Source organism: Microcebus murinus, chromosome 5 (genome assembly GCF_040939455.1).
Source record: "Microcebus murinus isolate Inina chromosome 5, M.murinus_Inina_mat1.0, whole genome shotgun sequence".
Taxonomy (NCBI): Eukaryota; Metazoa; Chordata; class Mammalia; order Primates; family Cheirogaleidae; genus Microcebus; species Microcebus murinus.
The window spans coordinates 32,237,546-32,264,153 of NC_134108.1; the positions used below are offsets into that span (position 1 = coordinate 32,237,546).

General features: G+C 35.0%; 1 protein-coding gene across 1 annotated transcript in view; it reads right to left on the minus strand.

The window, feature by feature from the left end:
• Positions 1–26,608, minus strand: part of LAMA2 (laminin subunit alpha 2) — a 583,504-nt gene that overhangs the window by 123,965 nt on the left and 432,931 nt on the right. Inside the window, exons 35-40 of the mRNA XM_076002974.1 lie at positions 15,371–15,482; positions 10,733–10,895; positions 8,865–9,075; positions 2,452–2,568; positions 1,624–1,787; positions 136–274 (exon numbers count right to left, since the gene is read on the minus strand). Coding sequence (XP_075859089.1) covers positions 136–274; positions 1,624–1,787; positions 2,452–2,568; positions 8,865–9,075; positions 10,733–10,895; positions 15,371–15,482 — 906 coding nt within the window. The remainder of the gene's footprint in view (positions 1–135; positions 275–1,623; positions 1,788–2,451; positions 2,569–8,864; positions 9,076–10,732; positions 10,896–15,370; positions 15,483–26,608) is intronic.

Here is a 26,608-nt window from a genome sequence, read left to right on the forward strand (position 1 = left end):
GCTTTCAAATATAATTCAAAACAAATATACTAATACACTAGTATTTTCCAGAGCTCACTTAAATTTGAAAAATTTGTTTTAGATATTCAAAAAGGTTGTTCTCCATTCTCAGCACACATATTATTTGTTTCTTACCTGTTTTGTAGCTTCATGGGCAAGATCTTTGGCTTCTCTGGCAACTTTCTCAGCTTCATCAATATAGTCCTTAATATTGCTGTAAGCTTTGAAGGCTGCAGTGGCATTGAAGGAGATATTTTTAGCCTCATCAAGAATTCTGTTGGGATGATCCAAGAAACAAATGTCAGAGCACTCAATGGTACTCCAGTGAAGAACAACCTAATTGTAATAAACATGGCTTTCAAATGATTGTGGTCAATATAATTATGATAATTCCAAATCAGAGTGAGATATCCATTTATTGTGTTGTAGTTTTCAACTTAAACTCATATCTCCAAATAATTTAGCTATTATTAGTAATTCAGCTATGGATTATGAATTCATAGCTATGAATTCAGCTATAAAATACATATTATCTTGAATATCCATAGCATCCTCCAAAAGCCTCTGTAACCATGTGTACAGGCAAGTGTGTGCAGAGAGACAATCCTTTACATTATTTCTGGAGCATACTACAGGTTTCAGAGCATTTGTTCTACAGTACTGGAATTAATTTCACAACATTTCCTGGGGCAGGTGCACTTCCTAGGGGAGGGTAAATAAATCTCAGGTTAAGTGGCTTGCTTCAGGTCACTTTACCAACATGTCCCTAATTAAGGACTTGGAGTCTGGGTCTGCTGACTTTTATCTTACTGTTCCATCTACCACCCTTCCCTATAAAGTGGCAAAAGTTTGTTACAAAATGAATGGTGCATATAATTCCTAGGGTCTTCAAAAATTAATATTTTCCCCTGTAATAATTAATATTAAATATGGGAATAGCCTTGCATGTGGTATGTATTTATTTGGGAAAATTGTTCTCAGGGCTAAGAGCACTTTTATTTATTATGACAATCCCAAAATTGCAGGGAAAGCATATCAGTTATACCTAGAGGGCTGTTTACAAGTCAAACATACCCTTCCCTCTTACCCTTCTCTCGTCTGGCCTATGTAATAATCCCAGCTAGAGTAAGCTATTATTTCACAGAGCTGTACATAGTGTCTCCCTGGAGTTTCAAAGAGAAAAAAAGATTTAAGGGCTATGTATGTGACACATTTTCAAAAGCTACCCTTTTAACAATAAATTGTTTTGATTCCATTAGAAATATAAAACTGAACTTTGAAACAGAATGTGTTTATATGTATATTATTTAAAATGCTAATAAGGCAACTGCTGTGTTTCCCAATAAAGAACAGAAAATATTTTTTTCTAACTGTAGCTTAGGGCTATGTTCACTTCCTACCAAGCCATATTTGAATCTACTTTTAACTCTCCCTTTTGATGCTGCTCCAGTAGAGCTTGGCCCAGACTCTCCTAATTAGGCCCTTCCACAGAAAGGCCATGTAGCTAGTATGTTCATAATTAAAGAAATCGAGATTTGAAAATGATTCTCTATCACTTCTGCTAGTCAAAACTTTTGAACAAGTGTCCAAATACACAGACATTTCCAACAACAAATGACATACCCATCGAGGACAGCAGATGAGTCATTCAACTGAGCCGCATGGCTCTCAGCCTGGGATACCTTCTCAGCAAGATTCCTGTCCTTTATTTCTTGGGAAAGGTCATCTATTTTATCTTTAAGTTCCTTAGACATTGGTGGCAATTTCGTTTGAATATCTTCAACATACTGATGTATTGAAAAGAGAGGGCATTTTAAGCAAGTGAATCTAAACCTCCTCTTACTTATTAATTTCTCTATGAGACTTAATTACACATGTTTAGGGTATTTTTTAAAGAAACTTCAAATTTACTAACATAACAAAAAGAGAATTTAGAATAAAAGCCATTATTTAATAACAGATATTAGGAAATTTATGAGGCCGACTTATACCAAGAACCTATCTTTCTAAAAATTCTACTTTATAGGTATAAATGCATAAATGATAGTCATTAGGGTCTTTAGACTATTTGCATTTCTATTACCATATATCACTCTGTGTAACGCAATAGACAATATGTTAAAAGCTTGTTTATACATTTACATTTCTCTTTTAACTAATGTTATATAAATATTAAAGCAGATTGTTTAAGTGCTGCTCTAGGAAAAAGAAATGCCTTCATCACTGTGGAATAAAAACAGATTTTTGTGAGTGGGAGAATAAAATGAAGCTCTAATTGTCACCAATAGGTAGGCAGTGTTACAATAGAATAATGCAAAAATAATTTTACCTCCACAAGAAAACAAATATTAGCATTTGCTCATATTACTGAGATTTCTCATTGGTTCCCATTTGTTAGAGACTATGTCATTATCATCTCTTTTTGAACTCTGGGTTCCACCAAATACTCACATCTATGACTGAGTTGATGTCATCTACAAGACGGTTGGCTTCATCCAGTATGTCATTGCCTTCTTTTAAAGTGTTCTCAATTTGCTGTTTGCCACTTTCAACAGCCTCCTTCTTTTTCTGTAGTATATGGTATGAAAAAGACATCAAAATCCCATTTGGGTAAAACCCAATCAAGCCCTTGTATTCCTGAGTTTCCTTAGCTGTCTGAACAAACGCTTCACAAACACAGTGCATCGTATTGACAATGTAGCCAGGTGAGAATGATATAAACTACTCAGCTAGTCAGTCCTCCCAGAGTTATTCTATTTAGAGCCTTGTACAGGTATTTTCTCCTTCCCATTATGAGAAAGTCATCCAAGCAAAGAAAAGTTATGTGATAGTAGCTGAGGGATTAAAACAATTTTTAAAGCAAAACGGAGCATCCATTTTTAACTAAAATGTAAGTGCTAAATATATATTACGGGACAGGTGGTAGTATACTGAATTACACGGAACTCCATATTGAATTCCAGGCTCTATATCCAAATGAGTACTTTGTGAGCACACACATAAAACAGATTTACTCAATGAGAGTTCTGTAAAATTAAAAAAGTGGAATTTTAAAGGGAACTTAGGGGATGTACTCCTCAAGAAAAAGAGAAACTATAATAGGTAAGAATAAACCTAACGGACTGTTTCATAAGAAAAGAGTAGATTCTAATTTTTCTTTGGAACTTACAGCTTGTCTTAAAACTACATGAAACTCATTCCTGGCCTATAAGAGTAAAATCGATGAGAGAAAAATATTGCTATTTCTCCATTTGGAGCATACCTTTGGCTATTTTATTCTTTATATTTCTGACTCATTCATACTCTTCCAATCACCATTTTACCTACAGATTTAACTGCATCAATTATAATTTTAAGCTTGGACCACTTATGTTTTTATATAAATAATAATGTTAATTTATACTCATTTAGATCTCAACATGTGTCAGGCAGTTTATGAGCTTTTCTCATTTTATTAAAACTAGCTCTAGTCCTACATTTACCACCTTTTAAATGAGTAGGGAATTTGAATAAGTTAGGTGCTGTGGTCTGAATGTCTGTGTCCCCCTCAAATTTCTATGTTGAAACCCTAACTCCCAAGGTTATAGTATTAGGAGCTGGGGCCTTTGGGAGGTGATTAGGCCACGAGGCAGAGACCTCATAAATGGGCTTACTACTATTATAAATGAGAACTGAGGGAGCTCATTCATCCTTCCACCATGTGGGGACATGATGAAAACATGGTGTCTAAAATAAGAAAGTGGGCTCTAAGCACACACCAAATCTGCTATTACCTTGATCTTGGATTTCCCAGCCTCCAGAACTATAAGAAATAAATTTTGATTGTTTGTGAGCCACCCAATTTTTGCTATTTTATTATAGCAGCCAAATGGACTATGGCATTAAATGATTTACCTGAGGTTGCACAGTTAGTACAGTGTAGTTAAGATTTAAACCTCGATCTACCTAATAGTAGGACAGATCCTGGGTCTCAGACAATGAAAGTGCTGTTGCTGCTATTATAGAAATCACGTTTCTTATTTGCACTGGGATAGTGCTAATTCATACCGTTCTTTACTTCTCTTCACCAGCCACTTCAATATGTTGCCAGGTACATAGATCTAGTTCCTGCCTCTGAGCCTTGCTGCTTTTGGCTTGCTTCTTCCCTCCATCCTCTGCTCATAGTGACTTCTCTGGCCACCTATATAAAATAGCACCCATTCCTATCCCAATCATTCTCTATATACTAGGACACAGTGATTAAAAGCTGCATTCAGGTGCCAACCTGCTCAGGTTGGGATCCCAGTCTGCTGACTCACAAGCTTTGAAACCTTGAGCAAGTAATTTAGCCTCCTATAAAATGCTCAGTCCCTCACTACTCAAAATCTGGTCCATTCACCAACAGTCTTGGCATTCCCTGGAAGCCTGTTAGAAATGTACAGTCTCAATCCCTTCTTGGGAACTGTTGACTCAGAATCTACATTTTAACAAGAAAGCTGGGGGATTGATATACACAGTAAAATTAGAGAAAACTTGGTTTAGAACACTGCTGGACAAATAGCAACACTGTAACTGCTAATCATTATTAGTATTACCTTATTTTGTTCTTCTTCTTGGTACTCATTTATCTGAATTATATTCTATAGGGTAGCCATTAACTACACAAACATAGATAATATTATTTATTTTTTTTAATATAGATTGATCCATCTCAATGACATTTTCTGGATTTGCTAAAACACAGATTATTTAATGAAAATCAGAGATACAAATGCATCACAGATGCACATACAGGCACTAGTGGGAAATCACAGCCTATTGAACTATATATTGCTGATGAAGAATAACACATTGATTGTATCATGCAATATCATGAAACTTATAATGTATTATATATCAATAAACCATTTATTATGTATGTCAGCCCAGGCTTCCAGACATTATCACCATATTATATGCTTGTTTTTTGGTTTAGTGACTATCTCCCTCACTATAACAAATCCCATAAAAACAGTATTATATACCATTACTTCTAGTACGTAGAAGAATTTCCTCAATAAATATTTTTGAATAAATAAATGAAAATGGAGTCCATTCCTGGGACCTGTGCTGGTGACATTTGTCTCATCCAGCTAATCTCATCACTGACTAATTCAGGGGAGGTTTTGTTATGTCATTTGCTCTTCACAGGCAACAAATGTAGGAGCAGTCCTGATGTCCCTGGTTACAAGTCATATCTTATCTTCCAAGATTCTGACATTCTTTTATGTAATTGGCAATTTTAGCCCTTCCTATGAACTTATTTGAAGTACAGCATGCACAGAAATTCAAAAATCTTTTTTTCCACCAAGGTTTGTTTGTATTAATGAATCAAGGTAATTTAAAATGCTGCACCAATGGAAGGGAGGGGAATATTTCCACATGTGTGTTATGTGAAGAGCTACACACATTTTGGTTTCAATAAAGTAGTGAATTATAATCTTTTGTAAAAGCTCTGACTGAGTCACTTTAAAAGGTCAATTATCATGCAAAGATCAAAATGAGTTCTTTCATACTAAAGCAGAAATGATGATCGTGATGATCAAGAGATTAAAGAAATTTTAGAGGTGGCTAATTTTTAGATTAGATACTGATGGCATATAGCTTTGAACTGAGGAAAGATGAAAAGCTAGACCTGCAAATATTGATAAAGTATAGAGAGAACATTTATTTGTGTGTGCTTTATGGAACTTTACTTATTCATTGAAAAAACATCTGTGTTGCCTTCATACCAGACACTATTCTAGCCTCTGGGGATACATGAGGAGGAAGGCATGTTCCACATGGCTTGTCTGGAGGAAGGAGAAAATGGAGATAAATTAATGTATAATATATTTTTAAGTAATGGTGAGATGAGTGCTATAAAAATAAATACAGAGAAGGAATGGATAGAGGATGATGTAGTCTATATAATGCCTAAGATAGGAAGCTTCGAGTGTTTAAGTAACAAAAAGAAATGCTTAAGTATAGAGAGAATTATCATTCAAAAATATGGTAGAAATGTTAATTGTAAATGATTCTGTTTGGATATCAAGGTTGATTATAGTTCTACTTTTAACTTCTAATTAATTACAACTTAAGTTTTTCCAGATCTCTGCAAGTTGAATGCTTTTTTTGTTTGTTTCCAATGTGTGTGGTGGATTCTTTAGAAACCTGCAAAAGCTGTCTTTCTGTCTATCCTTTAGGTAGCAATTTATCCTTTATTTTCTTTGCACTCCCTTCTTGTCTATTGAACAGACATCCCCATCTTAAGTTAAAATATTCCTTGCCTTTGGACAAATTCATTTCTTTAACCGATTACAAATGAAAGAATTTTTAAACCCACCTATAATTATAAGACACCCCCACCCCACCCCTTAGAGATGTCCCGCCTTTTTGGGCCAAAGCAATATATGCCCTCAACATATTGACGTACGGTCTTATGTGTAATTCCTATCTCCATGAATGTATAAAACCAAACTATAACCCAGCTGCCATGGACACATTTTCTCAGGACTTCTTGAGGCCATGTGCTCTAGGCTGGTTGGCTCCAAATAAACCTCTTTAAACTATTTTACAGAGTTTGGATCTTTTTCATATGTTAAATATCAGTAATACTCATGATACATCTGTATCGCTGAAGGGATTTTAAAACACAGGTTGCTGGGCTCCACTCTCAGCGTTTCTGAGTTCATAGTTTGGGAGTGGGGCCTGAGAATTTGCATTTTTAACAAGTTTCTAGGTTATGCTGCTGCTGCTCCAAGGACTACATCATGTTTGATATAATTAGTGTCTGTGTTTAGCATACTTCCTGAATGGAGTATGGGCTTGATAAATATTTTTAATAATAAAATTACACAGTTACCATCATGAAAGAAATAAAAAACCATTTGTGTTAGGTCTTAATTATATCATCTTTGTGGGCACAGACACAACAAAGTCATTTATTTAAAAAACAGTTCATTATTCAATTAGATGAGTACAACATATCAATTGTTCCCAAACTTGTATGAGCATCAGATTAACCCAGGGAGAGTTTCAGAATGTGGACTCTGGGTCAAACCCCACACCAACTTGCTCAGACTGTCTCAATAAAAGACTGTGGGACGTGTCTGTTTAATAAATGCTCCAGGTGATTTCTCTTTTTCAGCCAAACTGGCATTAAGCTTGGTAGACTTATGCAACCTAAATAACCTATCTCTTATTCATGTAATTTAGTTAGTTTATCTATTTTCTTCAATAAGTTTTAAGGAGCCTTTAGTTAAGCATGGCATATAAAATGAAAATACAGAAAGAACCACTTAGAACTTCAATACTGACTACATAAATGGCATTTGTGGGGGTGTCCAAGAATGATGGCTCCTGGTTTTAAATATCTCTAAAAGCTGAAGGCACTATTTACTGTGCTTTATAACTCTTACTGAAATACTTCTCAAATGCTTATTATGCTTTCCACACAGGTAATTTTAATTTCTTAAACTTTTGCCATAAAATGGAGAGGTTAGTGCACCTTTGGGTTAGTCACATGGCTGGTGTGTCACGGAGCAGGATGAATCATGCTGGATCCTGTGCTAGGCTGGTGGCCCAGCATCCCTGCCTCACAAGACCATGCTTTTTCTGCAATACTGCTGGCATGTCAGTAGACTCCAAACTGATTAAGATTAGGTGCATCAGGTAAGAAAAAAGTGAGCCTCTTCAATTTTCTACCAGAAGGACAAGGCTAAGTCCCAGAAGAGGGACCCAGAAGTAAAATATTTTTAAAGATATAATTCAGCCTTTTATTTCTTATTCCAAAGGAAAATGGAGAAAAATGAGTGGATAAAAATATCTTGGTTTGTTTTATTCAACCATCATTGCCATTCAATAAACATTTCTGAGAATATAACATATGCCAGAGTGTTAAGTTATTGTTGAAGGTGAAACTGTATGTTAGAAGAGATACAGTTTTGCTGTTGGTTTCAGATTTGTTGGATTCAGATCTGAAATAGAAAAGGCAGGTTTGTTTCTGGGGAGAAAGTTGATGTGCTTTAAATACCAAATATAGGTTTGTGATGTCACATGTGCTGAATTTACTCCTAGAAAAGGGATCATTTACCATACAAAGATTAAGGAAGAAACTGAAAAAAAAAATAAAGAAAAAAAATAATGGAAGAATCTGATTTAGTTCTAGAATCATCAGCACTCTGAAAAAGACAGAGACCGTTTACCATTTTTAGAAGAGAGCAATACCTCATTTGTGAGGAAAAAGGGGGAACATAACCCAGACCTGATGTGTTCATATTCGTCCCTTTTAAGATACCATTTGGATAGAATATTACAAAGTAAAAGGGGAATCAAAATTTTCCCAAGCTCTGGTCTCTCAATTTGAGAATGTGGGGAAATTCTATGATTTTTGGCACCAGCTCTCTGAACCAGGTTTGTGGATTAGGTTGGATAAATTGCAAAATCTTATGATATTAGTACTTGAAAATATTGTGTATGCTGTAGTACAATGTACTCATTGTAGAGTTGGGGAACTGATGCTTAGAGATGTTAATTGCCTTGTCCAATTTGCACTTTAGTCAGTGGCACAGTTGTCATTGAGACCAAGGTCCCCTGACTCCCAGTAAAGAGCTCCTTCCACTGTATCATACTGTCCTTAAAAATCTTCAATATTTTAAGTTATCTAAATTTTGTCTGGTGGGCAATGGTCATTAAGGAAAAAAAAAGAAAAAGAGAATCATTCCCTGTTCTGCTTCTTAGACATCTTTGTTTGGAATTGTCATTCTCGACCTTAGTGAATGAATGTGCATCACCTTGAATAGTCCAGCCATGCTCAAGACTGTCCCCTCCCCTGAGATTATAATGAAGGTGCCCCTAAGGCTTACCTCCAAAGCAGTCATGCTTTTCTGGTTTGCCGTAGATAGGCGATTAGCTTCTCTGATTTTATCTGTGGCTTCTCTCAATAGGTCCCAAGCATCATCAACTTTGTTTTTGTAGTCATCCAGTTTCTCCCGGAGATCATTCTCCATTTCTTCATTTTTCCCCCTGGACTCTCCAAACAGCTTCTTCACTTTCTTCAGAAGGCTTTCTGCAGCTCTGCAACCACCCCCAGCCCAATAATATATAATAAATACATGTCACTGCCTCAGGGTTTAGTGGTATTAAACTGTGTTATAAAGATATACTAATACAAGAAGAGTGAAAAAATAAGAAAATATGCAAAGCAGATTCACTATGTACTGAATCAAGTTGAAAACTGGTACATAGAGGTGGCGAGACCATTTATAATTCAAATTAAAGCAAAAAAAGATTTACAAATATTTTAAATTTATTTGTAAGACAACAATTTCAACTGGAAAGGGTCTCATGTCATTATCAAGATCTGAATGATGAAATGAGTTTTATTATTCACTTCACATGCCTAAACAAACAAAGAAAAAAAAATCTCACCTGTTTTCACCAGAATGAGACATTTTCTCTACTACTTTGAATGTAAGGGATGAATATTGATATGTTTGCTTAGAAACTGTGAACAGAACTCTATGTTATTGCCAGGCTAGTGTAATTTCATTATTTTGATTTACTTTTCTTTTTCTTTCAACTGATCTTAGAGTTTCTTGGGTTTAACTTACCTGTTTACTCCAAAGCGATAATATCTGGGCCCTTAAGAATGACTAAATACTTGAAAAACAGTAGTTCTCAAACTATCATGTATCATAATCCCATGAAGGGCTTGTTAAAAAACAGATTGCTGGGTCCTATCCCCAAAGTTTCTCATTTAGTATGTCTGGGATGGGGTCTAACTATTTATTTATTTTTTGTGACAGAGTCTCATTCTGTTGCCCAGGCTAGAGTGAGTGCCATGGCGTCAGCCTAGCTCACAGCAACCTCAAACTCCCGGGCTCAAGCAATCCTCCTGCCTCAGCCTCCAGAGTAGCTGGGACTACAGGCATGTGCCACCATGCCCAGCTAATTTTTTCTAAATATATTTAGTTGGCCAATTAATTTCTTTCTATTTTTAGTATAAACAGGGTCTCACTCTTGCTCAGGCTGATTTCGAACTCCTGATCTTGAGCAATCAGCCCATCTTGGCCTCCCAGAGTGCTAGGATTACAGGCATGAGCCACTGCGCCTGGCCAGACAATTTATATTTTTAACTAGCTCTCAGTTGTTGCTGATATTGCTGGTTTAGTATATATTATTTAAGTATTAATAAAATTATCACTTAGAAGTTAGCTGACCATAAATGTAAACATGTATTTTATTGAGTGTGTTATCATAAAGGTTCTTTAGCATTGGTAAAATCACTATCACTTTTCCCAACCCTCAAATTCTCAATCCTTATTTCAAGGTATTAGGTGTTCATTATTTGATAACTCTTCAGTATTTCTTAAGATGATAAAATATATAGACTGACCTACAAATGAAAGGCAAATTTATAACTTTATTTATCCAAGGGTATTTTTATTAAAACAAAAATCTACTGATGGTTTACAAGTCCCTAATATAGGTGATTAATAAAGCAAGCCCATTAGCCTAATTATAGAAGGAACAACATCAGAAAAGACCATTTATGTGATTGTTTATATAGGCAAGAACACGTTTTTGATTCATTTTAGAGCAAGATAAAGTATAACTACATAAGTAAATGAAAATAAATATTGAACCTCTCTTCTGTTCATTTATGTAAACAAGGTAAATTATTTGGCAATCTCAGTTCATCACATGAATAAACGACAAAGCATCTACTCACACCAACTCATCTTCAGCAACTTCCTTTTGTGTATCTAGATTTTTCTTCCTCAGTTCTTTCATCATCTGATCAATCTCCTTCTGGAGCCTTTGCAAATTTCTCTCAAAGGCTTTGTCTTGAGTTCCTAGAGTTTCATTTAGTTTTACAGCTTTTTCATTTACAGCTGCAGGGAGTAAAACAAATTTTGTAAATTAGTAAACAAAAATGCCACATGCATACACGGCATTGAGCATCTGCTCTTTATCACCATTTCCAAATGAAATCTACTTTGCCATGGGTGTTCCTACTGGGAAACAGAGATGCAGACGAGACCACAGTCAGTGACAAACAGGGAAATGTGACATATTTTTCTGTATTATATTTCTTTTGGGGGGGGCACAGTAATTAAAGCATGGTGTTTCTAAACTCAAAAGGAAAAAACACAAATAATGAAGTGGGTCAAACCATATTCAGTTAAGAGGTAAAAAAATATAATGTACAGCATAACACTTGGAAGCTGAAAACATAAGCTCTGCATTGCTGATAAGACGGTCATATTAGGTCAATTTTAAAATACTGAGTATGGACATCCTCTCAGTGATGAGATCTCTGAAAAGGAACCTGTCCCTGAATTTGTACACATTTCTCTCATGCTCATTTTTAAAAAAGGAGTGAGGAAAAGAGCACTGGTCTAGGGACGTTATAAATTAGGCTTCAAAGATATCTTCTAGCCAAAGCATCCATTGCAAGAGTCTGTGTTTATTATGCATTAAATGGGGTTTCAAACTGTTCTCTTTGGAATCTCAGGATTCTCTAAGTGCTTCAGGTATTCTACAAATGATGGCTGTTGCACCAAGAATCTGTTTTATAGGCTGGTGTTCTGGCCAAGATTTCATTGGAGAAAAGAATTCTATGTCAAATACAAGTTTGAAAAACTGGTGAATTGAAACATTTACACAGTTCTGCCATGAGTTGTAGACTGAAGTTTTCTGGAGTGTGTTCTATGAGGCATTTATTTAGTGAGTGGAAGAGAAATGCTTTCTCAAACTCTTCTCTGCTGAATACTTATTTCTATAATATTACCTATGAAAACTCCTAAACTGAGGTGTTTGCGATGGCCAAGAGACATGGTCTACCATTCAAGGGTGCATCTGGAAACCTCTTTAAGACAAAGAATCCTAAAAATTCATTTCTATCATTGGAGAGACTTTTCTGGTTTGTGCTGCTCAGAGCTCCTGAAACAGGTGCACACAGGGCAAGGAGAGTAGCTAAAGTAAGATGTGAGATGGTGTTAGTACAGTGGTTCTGAAATGTGGTCCCCAACAAACAGCATCAGTATCATCTTGGAACTTGTTAGACATGTAGATTCTCAGGTTTTGCCACAGACCTATGGTGTCAAAAATTCTGGGTGTGGAGACCAGCAATCTGTGTTTTAACAAGCCCTCTGGAAGCTTCTGGTGCACACTAGGTTTGAGAAACACCGAGCTAGTAGAAGAAATTGAGTTTCAGTCTCTAGCCTTTCCACAATGCTTCTTTATAATTTTCTTTTCATTATAAATATCTTTGGTCAAAAAGTTTTTGCAGTTGACACCTTATTCATGATAGTCATTGCTATAGACTGAATGTTTCCCCAGTTCTTATGTTGAAACTTAATTCCCAATGTGATGTTATTTAGAGGTGGAGCTTTTGGGAAGAGATAGCTGTATCTTTTGGAACACATACATCATTCCTTTTAAATTAAAACAGTTTGTAAACAACTAGAAGAAATTATTAGGGCACACAAAAACAGCTTTAGTAAAATGATGGTGTAGTATATTAAGAAAGAAAGCATCATTTTAATAGAAGAGAGTTGAGTGCTCTACTGCTTATATGTATGGCATTTGGAACTTCTCTGAGTATTTTTAAACTAAAAATGAATGTGCTATTTAATCTTTTATTCAAAGGTTTACATTATCACTTCAATATATTTTCTTTTCCATAGTATTAAAAATAATTGCAAAATAAGTATATCTTTTGGATTTACTCCTTTATTTCCACCTTATTTCAAGTAGAGATTTAAGGTAATTTTAAAATATCTTTAAAATGAGATAAAATTAACATAAAAGGAAATAGGGATAAAGGTATTACTATAAATCAGGGAAAGAATTACTGGACAGAAAAGCACGTCATACTGTCCGATGCAGTGCATCGTATGTCTAGCTCTAAGCATTTAGTAGTTAATGGGCACAGAACAGAAAGGGCATTCTTAAGAGGTATATAGTATCTGTAAAATAAAAAGAAATTAATTCCTCAGGAGAAGCAAAGCTGTTTTTCATACTAAATCTGAAAAAGAAATCCTCTGATGGGCAAATTTATCAAGAATAAAAAATACTGCCTTGCCCTAAGAAAGAGGGAAGAAGGGTGTCTAGCATTTATCAAGTCCTATTAATATTAAGTCCTATTATATGTCAGGACATAAACACTAAAGGGCTTATCTATGTCCACTCATTAATTATAATAATGCATAGCATAAAATACAGTTTATTCACGATCTAATCAGGAGTCATAGCACAGCAGATACTATAAAATTATAGTGAGATAAGAATGCCTTAGATGAATAGAAGTTGATTATCTATAAAGAGGCCATGACTCACAATGGAAGATAGGATGAGTATTCCATCTATCTAAACATAAAACTGAAATAGACAAATGTCAGCCTGCAGTGTTCATTGTCCCTACAGCAATTTATTGCAAATAATACAGTGTAAAAGTACCAATGATTATCTCCTGTTATTATAGTTTTGAGGGGAAAAAAAGAGGTGTGGATATGTTGTAAAACTTACTTGAAGGTTTTGGTGAGCCCTTCTTTTTTTTCTCTCTCTCTTTTTCTCCCCTAAATTGCCAAGCCTTTTTGTATATCTCAATGAGGATACAGTATAGCTTTGGTATATTCAAATGTGAACTTTCATAAAATTTAAACAGTTGGATTAATTCTACCAAACAAAGCCCGCTGGCGAAGGTGAGTTTTGTTCCTATTTTCCTCAGGTACAATTATCCCATGTCGCACGTCATGTGAAGTAGATAAAAGTGCCCCATCTTGATAGACACAATCAGACCACCTGATCAATGCACAATTTAGGGACACACCTTTGGCAACAGGTAACCTTTTTCTCTGGTGGGTAGACAAGGGCTTGTGGATGGTAAGCAAAACCTGGGTTAAATATCATTTCTACTCTGTTCTCCTGCTGGTGCTTTTGTGTAGAGTACAGACTGTACGCAGAGGCCTTAGGCGCCCAGAAAAAAAAATCCATATTGACCAAAGAGGTAGACATAAATATATGTCTCTCTATGGTTGGAGAAGGAGGGCTTAATGTAGAGAGGAAAGTAGACAGTGGTGATGCCGGAGTCTATTAAAACATGTATTAGCATTTATTCTCACATAACCAGTATTTGATTGAAATGCTTTAAAAATGAGTCCTCGGGATAGGCTGCTAGGTGTTGAGTGTTTGAGATTCCAGGTGGAAAGAAAAGGAAAGTTTCTGGAGTATTGGCTAGTTCCTCCAGGGATCTACACAGAGTGAAACTGCTCTATCTGCAATGGGATTTGTTGTTATTGTTGTTTGGGGGTAGGGGAGACTTTCAAGTCACATAAGTAGAAAATGACAACAGAGAAAGTCCAACAACTACACTAGCAGAGGATAAACCACAATAAGTTAACTGAGATTTTTCTAGTAGAAGTAATTTTTGTTTCAGGTCCTGACATGCTTTGCCTCAGATTAGGTTGCAGATTAAAACTCTGTTGCTTCTTGCATGGGGGATCTTTGGCAGTTTTTATCTCTTGGCCAGTGATACATAAGAATTATCAGTTGGAATCTGCCTTGAAGTTTATCTCATATTCTTATTTATTTGGCTATATTTCAAAGCAAGGTATCTAGAATGCATAATATTGTAAAGCAATAAAAATGTTTTACTTTTTAAAGCATAAAAAACCTTCATCTTTTCCTACATTCTAAACAAGCATGCATGTTTATTATATATTAATAGATGCCTAAGAACTAGGTATTTTTGGGAGGGGAGGGGGCATTAGCTGTTTTATGAGTTTCTTAATTTGGGCTTTTGCCCAAAAATGGCTTCCACTTTGGTTCTCAATCCTATTGGAAGATGCCAAGAACTAACTCCTAGAGAATTGTGGACTAAATGCAGTAGAGCTTGTGGTAAAGCAGCAAACACAAATCCCAAGCAACAGATGTTCATTAAAAACCAGTACTAAGTATTTGAAAGCCATTTTGAGAAATTAAAGAGCTGCTTGAATGTACCAAGTGGAATGATAAAATCAGCTTTTTTAAAAAAAATTAAAAAATTTTTAAATAGCTTTGAATATAAACAATACCAAAGCATAAGTTGCCAATTATTTAATCATAATAGCTGGTCCTCAAGAATTTACTGCTATTCTGCACTCATAATCACTAATTCACTAACTGTTGGCACTTATTTAACACTGTAGGTTGTAGGTTCTCAGCAGCTAATACCCTTGAATATCGTAACCAAATTACTTTCTGAAACTTAACCCTTGAATCAGAAATGTCACCTTTTATAAGAGAAATTCCAGCCCTAAGTAATCTTTTTCTTTGTTTTTTTCTGTTGGGAGAAATCATTATGAAGACATGATTTTTCCAATACCTTCTGCATCCTGGACAAGCTGTGTAATGAATTGTCCTAAGGACTTTGCTCTTGTGTTGGTCCTCTCGGCATCCTGTCCAGTTTGCTCGCCATCTGCTGTCACTTTGGTAGCCTAATGATCCAAATTCAGGAAAAGCATAATTAATAGAGATGATTAAGCTACAGCTAGCTAAGCTCCCACTGGCTACATTTTCTTTCAAATATTACTCTGAGCCAAAGGCAATCGATGAATTATTGATCAGATGTACTGGAAATGACGCCCTGTGCTCAAGTATACAATTAAACTTTATTACTTCTTCCATTAAATGGAAATCAGAGAGCTGTATTTGGTCTTTTTAAAACCCTCATTATATGCAATGGCAAAGAAGAAGCGATGAAGCACAATTATTTTGGAAATATCTTTAAAGTACTATTGCCAGGAGTCTTTAATGGAAACTTCAGCTTTCATGGGTTGCAGTTTTGTCCATATTTTATTTACTGAAAAAGTGTGGAGTGAAGAAATGATCTCTTGAGGGAGGAATAGGCAGTCTGTCTCAATAAGCTTGATCCTATAGATTTGGTTTAGATCAATACGCTAATTAAAGAAACAAAGGGTGAAACGCTTAGCTACTCAGTAGTAAATGCTTGTTTTATAACACTTTAAAGATGCCAGTAAAACGTTAAGGGAGAATAAATGCTAACTTTTATTATATGACAATGCCATAAATATGGCTGTTAATCACAGAGCCATATACTACTGTCAACAAAATAAAACAGAACCCTCAAACAGACCTATCTCCCAAAGAAAATCCTCATACAAATTTACCTGTATTCACATTTAACATATCATATTACATAGTGGAATGCATTTAATGTGTTCATAGTTAAGATATACCATATTTATTCAAATAAAAATGGTGTGTGTAACATTAAATGTTTTTTTTTGAAGATACAAGCACCGTGAAATAAGTTAATACTTTATTTTTATATGTGTATTCATATGATAATAAATATGCCTTCTCTTTTACTAAGAAGATATGGACAATCTACAGATTAATGAATCAGAGAATCACAAACTGTATCAATATGATTTTGAATAAGGTCCAAGTTGGCAGAGTATTAATACTCTACAATCTTGTACCAGAGTGCTTGAATACTAGGCATGGCCAGAGAATTAATTTTTTAAATGTACATAAGTGGATTTTAAATAGAACTAAATGTCTGGCCAGCACAGAACATGGTTAAGAGATGCTACAGGAATTGTACTGCATTTTGTAATTTCCCCAGGGCAGTAAGAGGTTTAATTCATAAAAGTTTTTAAGGTTTTGCATAAAAAGTAGCATATAAAGTCCAACTATTATCATCTAATTTCTCAACCTCCAAGCATTAACATCACAAGTAGAAGGCCGAAAGGATAATCCATTGGAAAATTTATTTTAAAATTCTTCTTTATAGTTTGCAGGACATATATACAATGATTTGAAGAGGATTAATCAGTGTTTTATAATGGTCTGGATTTACTCTTCTAAAATATTAATAGTAGAATTATTTTCACTTTCAGATTTTTAAAAATTCTTTTTGGAAAAAACTGTGCATTCAATCCCTAAATTACTGAAATCCCTGATTTTGTAGTGGGTACTGCAATTATGTCCCATTAATTTTCTTGGTTCCCTGCACATATTTGCATTCAAGGCTCTGATGGGTCTAATAAATTTTTACACATGCACACACACACACACACACATAATTTTTTAAATGTTAGTTTTGAATCTTTAGCTAAGGTCAATCATTTAAGATGTTGACAGTCTAAACTGCTTTAGATGTTTTTTAATCTGGACTTGACTATACCCTATGATAACACTCCTATTTTCACATATCACAGAACACCATAATAAGAAACTCGATCAACATAATGGTCATCTTCTAATACCTTAAGAATTAATGTATCAACAACACCAGAATTTCTCACTATATAGAAAATATACATTATAATTTGAACTAAAATTTTATTTTTTGCTTTATCAATATCTTTTCTATTACCAAAAGATTATAATTGACATAAGTATTCACACCATCAAGTGTACCAATTCTTATTAATAACTGAAAGTATCTAATTGTTTCTAAAACAAGTATATATGGATACACTGTCTCTTATAAATTCTGGATGATCAAGATAATAATATCCATTGTCTTGAATTTTCCTGCTCACCTATTGCATTTATGTGGTGATGTGTAATTGTCCTCATTAACACACATTTTATTCTTAGTACTGATTATATGAGTATTTCAATGTTAAGATGTCAAGAATACTACTACATGCCCCTTGATAAGAAACAAGTTAGAAAAGTTATCACTAAGACCCTATGTAATCGACCTCTCTGGCTTCCTTTTAGTATATAAAACACGCCACACTCTTCCCCTCTTAAAGCCTTCTTGTATCCTGTTGTCTTTACCTAGTGTGAGCTTCTTCTCTACACTTTCAGAGACTGGTCCTTGTCATCTATCAGATTTCAATTTAACTGTTTCTTCTTAGTGTGGCCATTCCCAGGATACCTATCTAGGATTCTGTACTTCCTGCAGCAGAACACTTCCTTCATAGAACCATGTATTTTAGAATTACTTATTTAGTTGTAATAAATAAGTAATTGGCTTACCTATTTATTGACTAACCTCCCCAACTAAAAGGTAAGCTCTAAAAGTGTGAAAACTTGTTCTGTTTTATTTATCACTTTATATCCAGCTCCTAGTATGATTCCTTATGTATAGCAAATATTCTCTGAATGTTGTTATATACATGGCTAAACAATTTTCCTAACCCATCTTGCCAATCTTATTATCATTCCTGCCTACATTTTTTGAACATTCTCAAAAAAAGATTTTTTTCTTAGCTCCTCTCCTACTTTTCTAAAATAAATCTAGCCTTTGAGATTCAGTTCCAACTCTATCTTCTCAGTAAACCAATCCCTGCCTATTCCAGCCCACACTTCCTTTGCTCAGATTTTCAAAACAACTATTACTACCACCATTCATGACTATAACGGGTAGTTACTTTGCTAGGTGTTTTGCCATATCTATCTAATCTCCGTCCTTGGGGGCTAGGGCTCTGTCTTTTCTCTTTTTATTCCTCAGAGTGCCAGGCATAGTGCCAGGAAAGATGTAGTGGGTCAAAGATGCTGGGTGACTGGCTGATATGATGATAATCAAACCTTTGAAGTTCTAAAACCTGTTGGAGGATTCCCAACACCATTCAAACTGACCATATGCCTGGTACTACGCTTGCCAGCAAATGTGGATGGCTGGGCAGTTTTCTGGGCAGTTTTCAGAACCTCATAGTAAGCTGCTGTTTAAGAGCTGCAGTGGAGTGCTTGGGAGGAAAGCCAGGCATGAGAACCTCCAGCCCCAACTACACTGCATTCTAGCCACTGGCCTCATGGTAATTCAAAACTGGGCCTGTGATTACACACTGAGTTCTAGGACGGTGGGGGCAGCAGTAGGGTAGGAGGTGGGCAGAACTCTTCAGGCATAGCACCGAACTTAATGAAGAAGTACCCTTCCCTCTGCACATAAAAGAATAACTTGCTCTCTTGGCTACGCTCCAGGGGGGGAGGAGATGTGAGGTTGTTGACACCAAAAGCATCGACTTATGTGAGTTAGCACTCTAAAAGATGAGTTACACAGTGAGGTCATGCCGTAAACTAGATTTATATGCATGTTCAGAAGGGCTTACAACATTCTCTTGTGTCTCATTTACTCTTCCTGTGTTTAAAGATACATAGAAGGCACAATCCACATTTGTACACAGGTGAAAATGAAGATATGGAGAGGTTAAGTGACTTATCTGAACTCACACATTTAGGGAATTGGTCACAAAACACAATTTTATTTATTTATTTTTGTCTCACAGCTTTATATTTTGTCTGTACTATACAACGTTTGTTGTTTGGTTAACATCCAGGAAGACTAGAAAAATACATGAAAAAAATTGAGCATTCTAGGTGGGAGGAGGACATTGTTCCAGTTTCATAGCACTTTAAGTGTATAAGCTTTGGATTTTAGTAAATTAATACATTTCAAAATCCTTATCATAACATTATCTAGATATATTTTTTAAAATTTATATCTTATTATATAGAAATTAAGTTGAAGACTCACCTTTGTCAAAACCACCCATGAGGGACTCTGTAGGGAAACCCATGACAAATGCACTATCACCTATGGGTAATGGTGATAGATAGTGGTATCATTGTAAAAGCCAAATTCACAAAAATAAATTTCAGCTAGGAAGAGCTATTGATAAGGTTACAGATGAATGCTAAATACTACCTGATAGGAACTATCTCTCTGATTAATTTTGGCTCTTTCTGTGTTTTATTAAATTACTATCCCCATCTCTTAGTTATCATCTTTCTTATTCATTATTATCTTGTCATTTTCAGTATTTGACACATATCTTCTCATTTATCCTAATATGTTGTACAATCTTCCTCTCATTCTCTTTTATTTTCTTAGTTTTACGTCCTCTTACCTCTATTCTGCAATCTTTCCAGTGTTTCTTTGTAAATGATGCCTTACACAGTGTCTTGTATGTACCTTTCTTTGCTTTGATTACCTTTTTTTTAGTAGTAGAAGTTCACTCAACTAGGTCTTTTTTTTCTTCCTTTTTGTTTTGTTTTTTAAAGTATTTATATCTAGGCAGCATGCATTACCATTAGGCACACATTAATTTACTTCTGAACAATGTAGCTGTTACTTTCTTGCTTTAGCTCAAGCAGTTCTCAGTGTGCCTCTTGAAATCTGCACATTATTTTCTTAGTTGGATATTGCTAGTGTCTTTCATTTTCTGCCTTTTTTATGTTAAAACTAGAATCTAATGGAGCAAATCTAACCACTGAATAGATAACACTGCTTAGATATCATCCACCTTTGCATTCATTTGCAGACTCTATGGTTTCCTGCTAAAATTAAATTTCAGATGGAATCATTTATGTGATATTCTCAAGGGTCATCTTCAAACACTACCAATTCTGTACACCTAAGTGGCAGTGAAGCACTCCTCAGGCAAGCTGTTAGGACCAAAAAGACACAAGGAAAGAGATAGGTAACAGCCCCTGACCCTGTGGAATGAGCCTGTTTCATGCAGAATTTCTTACTAAATATTTCAGGTATCAATTTTAAAAATTCCAAACCAAACAAATATGATTTGTTATATATTCTCTCTCTCTTTAGAATATAAAAGCAGAGATAAATGGCATTGTCAGCAACTCAAACCTTTTAAAAACTATAAACTGTAAACACATAATATTATTGGTACATACATCATTTAAAAACTAGTTTCATCATTTTGGAAATGCTTCATCTTCATTAAATTTGATTTTCAGTAGGCAGTAAAATATAATATCAATAAAGCTAAATTATGATATTTTATATAGTTTAGCCTATTATATAGCATTGTCCTCCTATAGAATACAAACATTTTAGAGGTGCTTATCAAAGAAAACACAGTATCTGAAAATATAATTATAAATATATGCCTGATTTTAATGCATTTCAGAAAAATCCAAAATCAATGTTTATTTTGGGTTTGTCTACCTTTCATCTGGTTGTTCAAATGCTATAATTTAAATTATTCACAATTAATTAATTAAACAAACATTGAATAGTAACTACTATTGAACAGCTACTATGTCCATAATATTGGTGATATTTTGGTAAGGAAAAAAAAGCTTCTTGTCCTTTTGGAGTTTATAGTCTTGTGAGATGGAGAGTTGTTTGTCAAATGATCATATAAAAATTATAATTATAAACTGGAGAAAAAACAGTAGTATAAGATAATTATAGGAGGATTCCTAGTTTACCTGGAATGTCACAGAGGACTTTCATGAGCTGAGATTTGAAAATTGAATTGGAGTTAAGAGAAATTGGAACAATGTAGGGGGAGGTGGGCTACCTTCCAGGCAAAATATTAACTACAAAGTGTGTAGAAGGGCTGTGTGGTGGGATGAAAAGACTGAGGGATGGTACGGCTAGAGTGCGGATGGCCAGGGGCAAAAATGATGGGAGATATGGATAAGGGGAGAATTTTGGCTTTTATCCTAAGAGCCTAAGGGAAGTCAGAAGAAGAATTAAAGCCCTGTGGTAACATATTCACGTTTGGAATAGCAAAAGTTTATTTTGGCTATATTGTAGAGAACAGATTAGGAGGAGAACAAGAACAAGAGCAGGTTAGCTAGAAAGCTAACCTGGTGATCCTAAACTACAGATTACGAGATTGGATGAGGGTGGGACAGTGGATTTGAGAGCTGTACACAGAAGCAGAACCCATGATGCTTGGTAATGAGCTAGATAAGTGGGAGGATGATAAGGTAGAAAGAGGAATTGAGGAGGATTCCTATGTTTCTGGTTTGTCTGCTAGATCCATGGGATTCAAATGACCAGACTATGAGTGGTGGGGAGAGATGAGAGATAAGCAGGGGTTATCATGGTGGGGGAACATCGTGTGTCATCCTGAACAAAGTGGAAAGCTGTTGTACAATTTAAAGAGGGAGTGACATGATCAGATCTGTGATTTGGAATGTTCACTTTGCCATATGAATAATAATCGATTAGAGTTGGATAAGGCTTAGAAAGAGCATTCATAGAAGGGAACAGAATTGGGTTAAGGGTGAAAGATAGGATAGAATGAAGGGCAACATGTTAATTTCTCTTTTGGGATACTGGGTAGATACTGGAGGATAAATCACAGAGATGATCTAAATAAAAGCACGTATGGGTTTTAAGAGGAAATGATAATTCTAATTGGGATGTCCAATTAGTACTTTCATACCTAGGACCCAAGTGTGAGAATGAAGTATGCTTTGCACATATAGATTTATGAATTATCAGCTTACACATGGCAACTAAAGCCCAAAAATAGTCTATGGAGTGAGAGGAAATGTGGAATGTGAACTAGACCCCAGGGAACACCAACTTTTAAGGGATGGGGTAGAGGAAAAGCCTGAGAATGAAAGGTAAGAGAATTAAGAGAAAAACAGAGAGAGGAGAGTATGTCAAGAAGAAAGAAAGGATCAAAATTGGCAACTGCTATAGGGAGGTCAAGTAAAATTAATAGTGTCCATTGGATTTAGTTACTAGCTTATTGTTGGTTATGCAGTAAAAATAGTTTCAGTAGTGGGCTGGGAATGGAAATCCATACAGCAGGAGAGAGAAATGAATACAGACCTGTCTCAGAGCCCTTCAAAAAATTTGGCTCTGAAAAGAAGGGAACTAAGGATAGTAGCTAAAGAGATATATAGAGTCATCATCAAAAAGCATCATGATATTCCGCACATATTGTAAGGCAATTTGAATGTGTTAAATATGATTCTCATATTCAAGGAACCTACATTCCAATGGAGGAAATAAATCAAAATATATTGAAAGAGATATATGATTATATAATATCGTCTTAATATTTATGCATTAATTAAAATATATCAAAATACATATTAAATGTTAGTTCCATTCATTTAACTAGATTTCTCCATTAAAAAATGGGCACAAAATATAAAAGTACTCAAAAGAAGAGAGGACAGCTCCTATACTAGCTATGCAGGGTGAAACTTGCCATGTGTCTTAAAAAATTTAGAGACTGTATTAAGTGACTAGTTAGCCTACAAAGTACAGAAAAAAGAGTATCACAAAGATTGGCAGTACCAAAGTACTTCCCAGAGGAAAGGGAGTCAGCCTTAGCCGTTAGGTAACTATAGAATCATGGTAGTTTAATCCTTGGCTGACATTGGAATTATCTGGGGACCTCTTGAAAATTCTAGTGCTCTAACTACACCCCAGACCAAATGCATCATAACTTTTGGGTGTGGGACTGAGCCCAGGTAATTCCAATGTGCAGTCCTAATATATAACACATTGTCACTTTTAATTAGTCATGGGTAAAAGAAAGTTGTGGTCACTGCATTTCTCATATTCTGGTCCCACTTGTAGGATTATTTATGACTGTGAGATAGAGGCATTAGTGGTTTTAGCCTGATATTATTAGTTATTTAATTTATCTAACCTTCTAGCTATGATTTCATGTGTATCAATTTGCCTTTTGATTATCATATAGCTGGACCACTGGGAAAGAAAGAATTGGATGTGTTGACTTGAATATTTGTGGTGTCCATGAAAGTTATATTTCCAATTATAAATATGACAGGGACAAGGTTAATTAATAAGAGTTTATATTTCCTTTTTATCCTCAACCCATCAAGGAGATCTTTGCTTTCAGAAGCCTTATTTTTAGGTTTTTTGTGTTACTGAATCTGAAGAATGGACAGATAAAAATGGCATTGGAGGAAGGGGAGAAAAGCAACTTTAGAGTGGAAAAATCTGGCAAACACTAGCTCAGGCAGGTGATCAAGGTCAACATCCACAGTAATAAATCATAGTGGTCACATGGATTCTTGATATGATGTGATGAAAGTGGTATTTTACCTCTGTGAGTTTTTTCCACAAAAACTCAAATTGGATTCTAACAATGAGAAAAACATGAGACAAACCCCCAATTTGAGGGACAGTCTATACAATACATGCATTTGTCAAAACTGTCAATGTCATCAAAAACATGTCTGAGTCACTGTCACAGTCTAGAGGAGGCTAGGAGAACATAATGACTCAATGTAATGTGGTACCCTGAATGGGATCCTGAAACATTAAAAAAACATTAAGTGAAAACTGAAGAAATATGAATAAAGTATAGCCTTTAGTTAATGATAATGTATCCATATTAGTTCATCAGTTGTGATAGATGTGCTATACTAATATAAGATGTTAACATCAGGGACCACAGAGTATATGTGGACTCTGTACTATCTTTGCAACTCTTCTGAAATCTAAAGCTACTGTAAAATAAAAAGGTTATTTAAAATATAGTATTGGAACTAACTCAAAATGGATTATAGACTTAAATGTAAAAATGTAAAACTACAAAGCTCATAGAATTGAACATAGAAGAAAATCTAGATGACCTTGGATATGACAATGACTTTTTTGATACAACACCAAAGGCACAACCATGTAAAACATAATTGATAAGCTAGGCTTCGTTAAAATTAAAAACTTCTGCTCTGTGAAAGACACTCACAAAAGAATGAAATGACAAGCCACAGAGCGGGAGAAAATATTTACAAAAGACTTATCTGATAAAGGAATGTTATCCAAAATATAAAAAAGAACTCTTAAAATTCAACAATAAGCAAACAACTCAGTTTTAAAACAGAAAAACACCTGAATAGATAGCTTACCAAAGAAGATATACAGATGACAAATAAACTTATGAAAAGATGCTCAATATGATATGTCATTAGGGAATTGCAAATTCAAACAAAAAAGAAATACCTTACACACCCACTGGAGTGGTCAAAATCCCAAACACTGACAACACCAAATGCTGGTGAAGATGTGGAGCAATGGGAACTCTCACTCACTGTTGGTGGGAATGTAAAATAGTACAGCTCATTTGGAAGACATTTTGTCAATTTCTTATAAAATTAGACATACTCTTACCAAACAATCCAGCAATTGTGCTGTTTGGTATTCACCCAAATGAGTTGAAAATTTATGTCCACACAAAAATCTGCACATAGATGTTTACAGCAGCTTCATTCATATTGCTAAAACTTGGAGGCAACCAAGATATCCTTTAGTAGGTAAATGGATAAAATAAACTATGATATATCTAGACAATGAATTTTATTCAGCACTGAAAAAAATGAGCTATGAAACTATAAAAGGACATGAAGGAACCTCAAGAATATATTATTAAGGGAAAGAAGTCAATATGAAAAAGCTATGTACTGTATTTTTTATCTTTTAAAGCTCTTAGATACTCAAAACTACATCTCTACATTTCCAACTATATGACATTCTGAAAAAGGCAAAACTATGGAGATAGGAAAAAGATCAGTGGTTTCCAGGAGTTGGAGAGGATGAAAGGATGAATAGGTAGAGCACAGAGAATTTTACAGACAGTAAAACTTTTCTGTAAGAAACTGTAATGGTGGGTACATGTCATAATACATTTGTCCAAACCCATACAATGCACAACACCAAGAATGAACCCTAATGTAAACTATGGACTTGGGTGATGATAATGTGTCAATGTAGGTTCATTGTAATAAATGAATCACTATGGTGGAGGAGGTTGATAGTGGGTATGTGGGGGTAGGGTGGGTGTGGGGGTATATGAGAATTCTTAACTTTTCACCCAGTTTTGCTTCGAACTTAAACTGCTAAAAAAAATAAAGTCTATTTTAAAAAAACATAGTGTAAGAGTCTGCTGGAAAGATGAAGGGATGTAGGTTAAGACATAAAAAATATCTGACACTCTCAACAAAATATTTTAGGCTCAGATCATTAGTCTATAATAAGCTCAATGAAGGTAAGGATTGTGTCAGTTTTGCTTACACCTCTATGCCTAGTGTCTGTGCCTACGGGAGGCATTGATTTAATACTATGGGGAGACGCCAATCAGTGTAAATCGAATGAATGAATGAATGAAATGGCACCTGTTTCATGGAATTTTTCTAATTACTCCTAACTGGATTAAATTGTCCCATTTTTATGTATTTCTCAAGACATCTCATATTCCTTTATTTTATTGCATGTTTTATTATATATTTACATGCAATTATCTCATATTATCCTTCATACATGTAAATGATTACATACACACATACACACACACACACAAAACCAAAAGTTCCTTGAAGACAGATTGAGCCTCATTAATATTTTTCATCTGCCAATGCTTAACTTGAGCTTTGTACATTGTGACCATTCATATGTGCTTATTGAATTGAGTTTATTCTGCTATGACCTGTTTAAAAATTCTTATTTAGTAGTAGTCATGTAACAAATACAAATTGTTAAATATTAAATTAATATAAGATAAATGTACTAATTAATTTAATTCAATGTCTAAATACGTTAGGCATGACACTGTTCTGTATCTGTACATTGTATATTGCTGGTATGAGATTCTGGAAAAGTAACAGCAGGGCTATTGTTTGGCATTATGTGCTCAGAAGCCTATTTGATTTCCCTGTGGAAATTTTCCTAAACCAGCAGCAGGTTATGTGGAGAAAGAACTGGGCCAGTGGGAGTCTGGAGAGTGGGTCCTGGTTAAGTCCTGGAGTGTAGCAAATTGTGTGGCCATTGGTAATTCATTTTACTGTCATGGCCTGAGGCAGCTCTTCTTTAAAATAGAAAATGGACTAGATAACT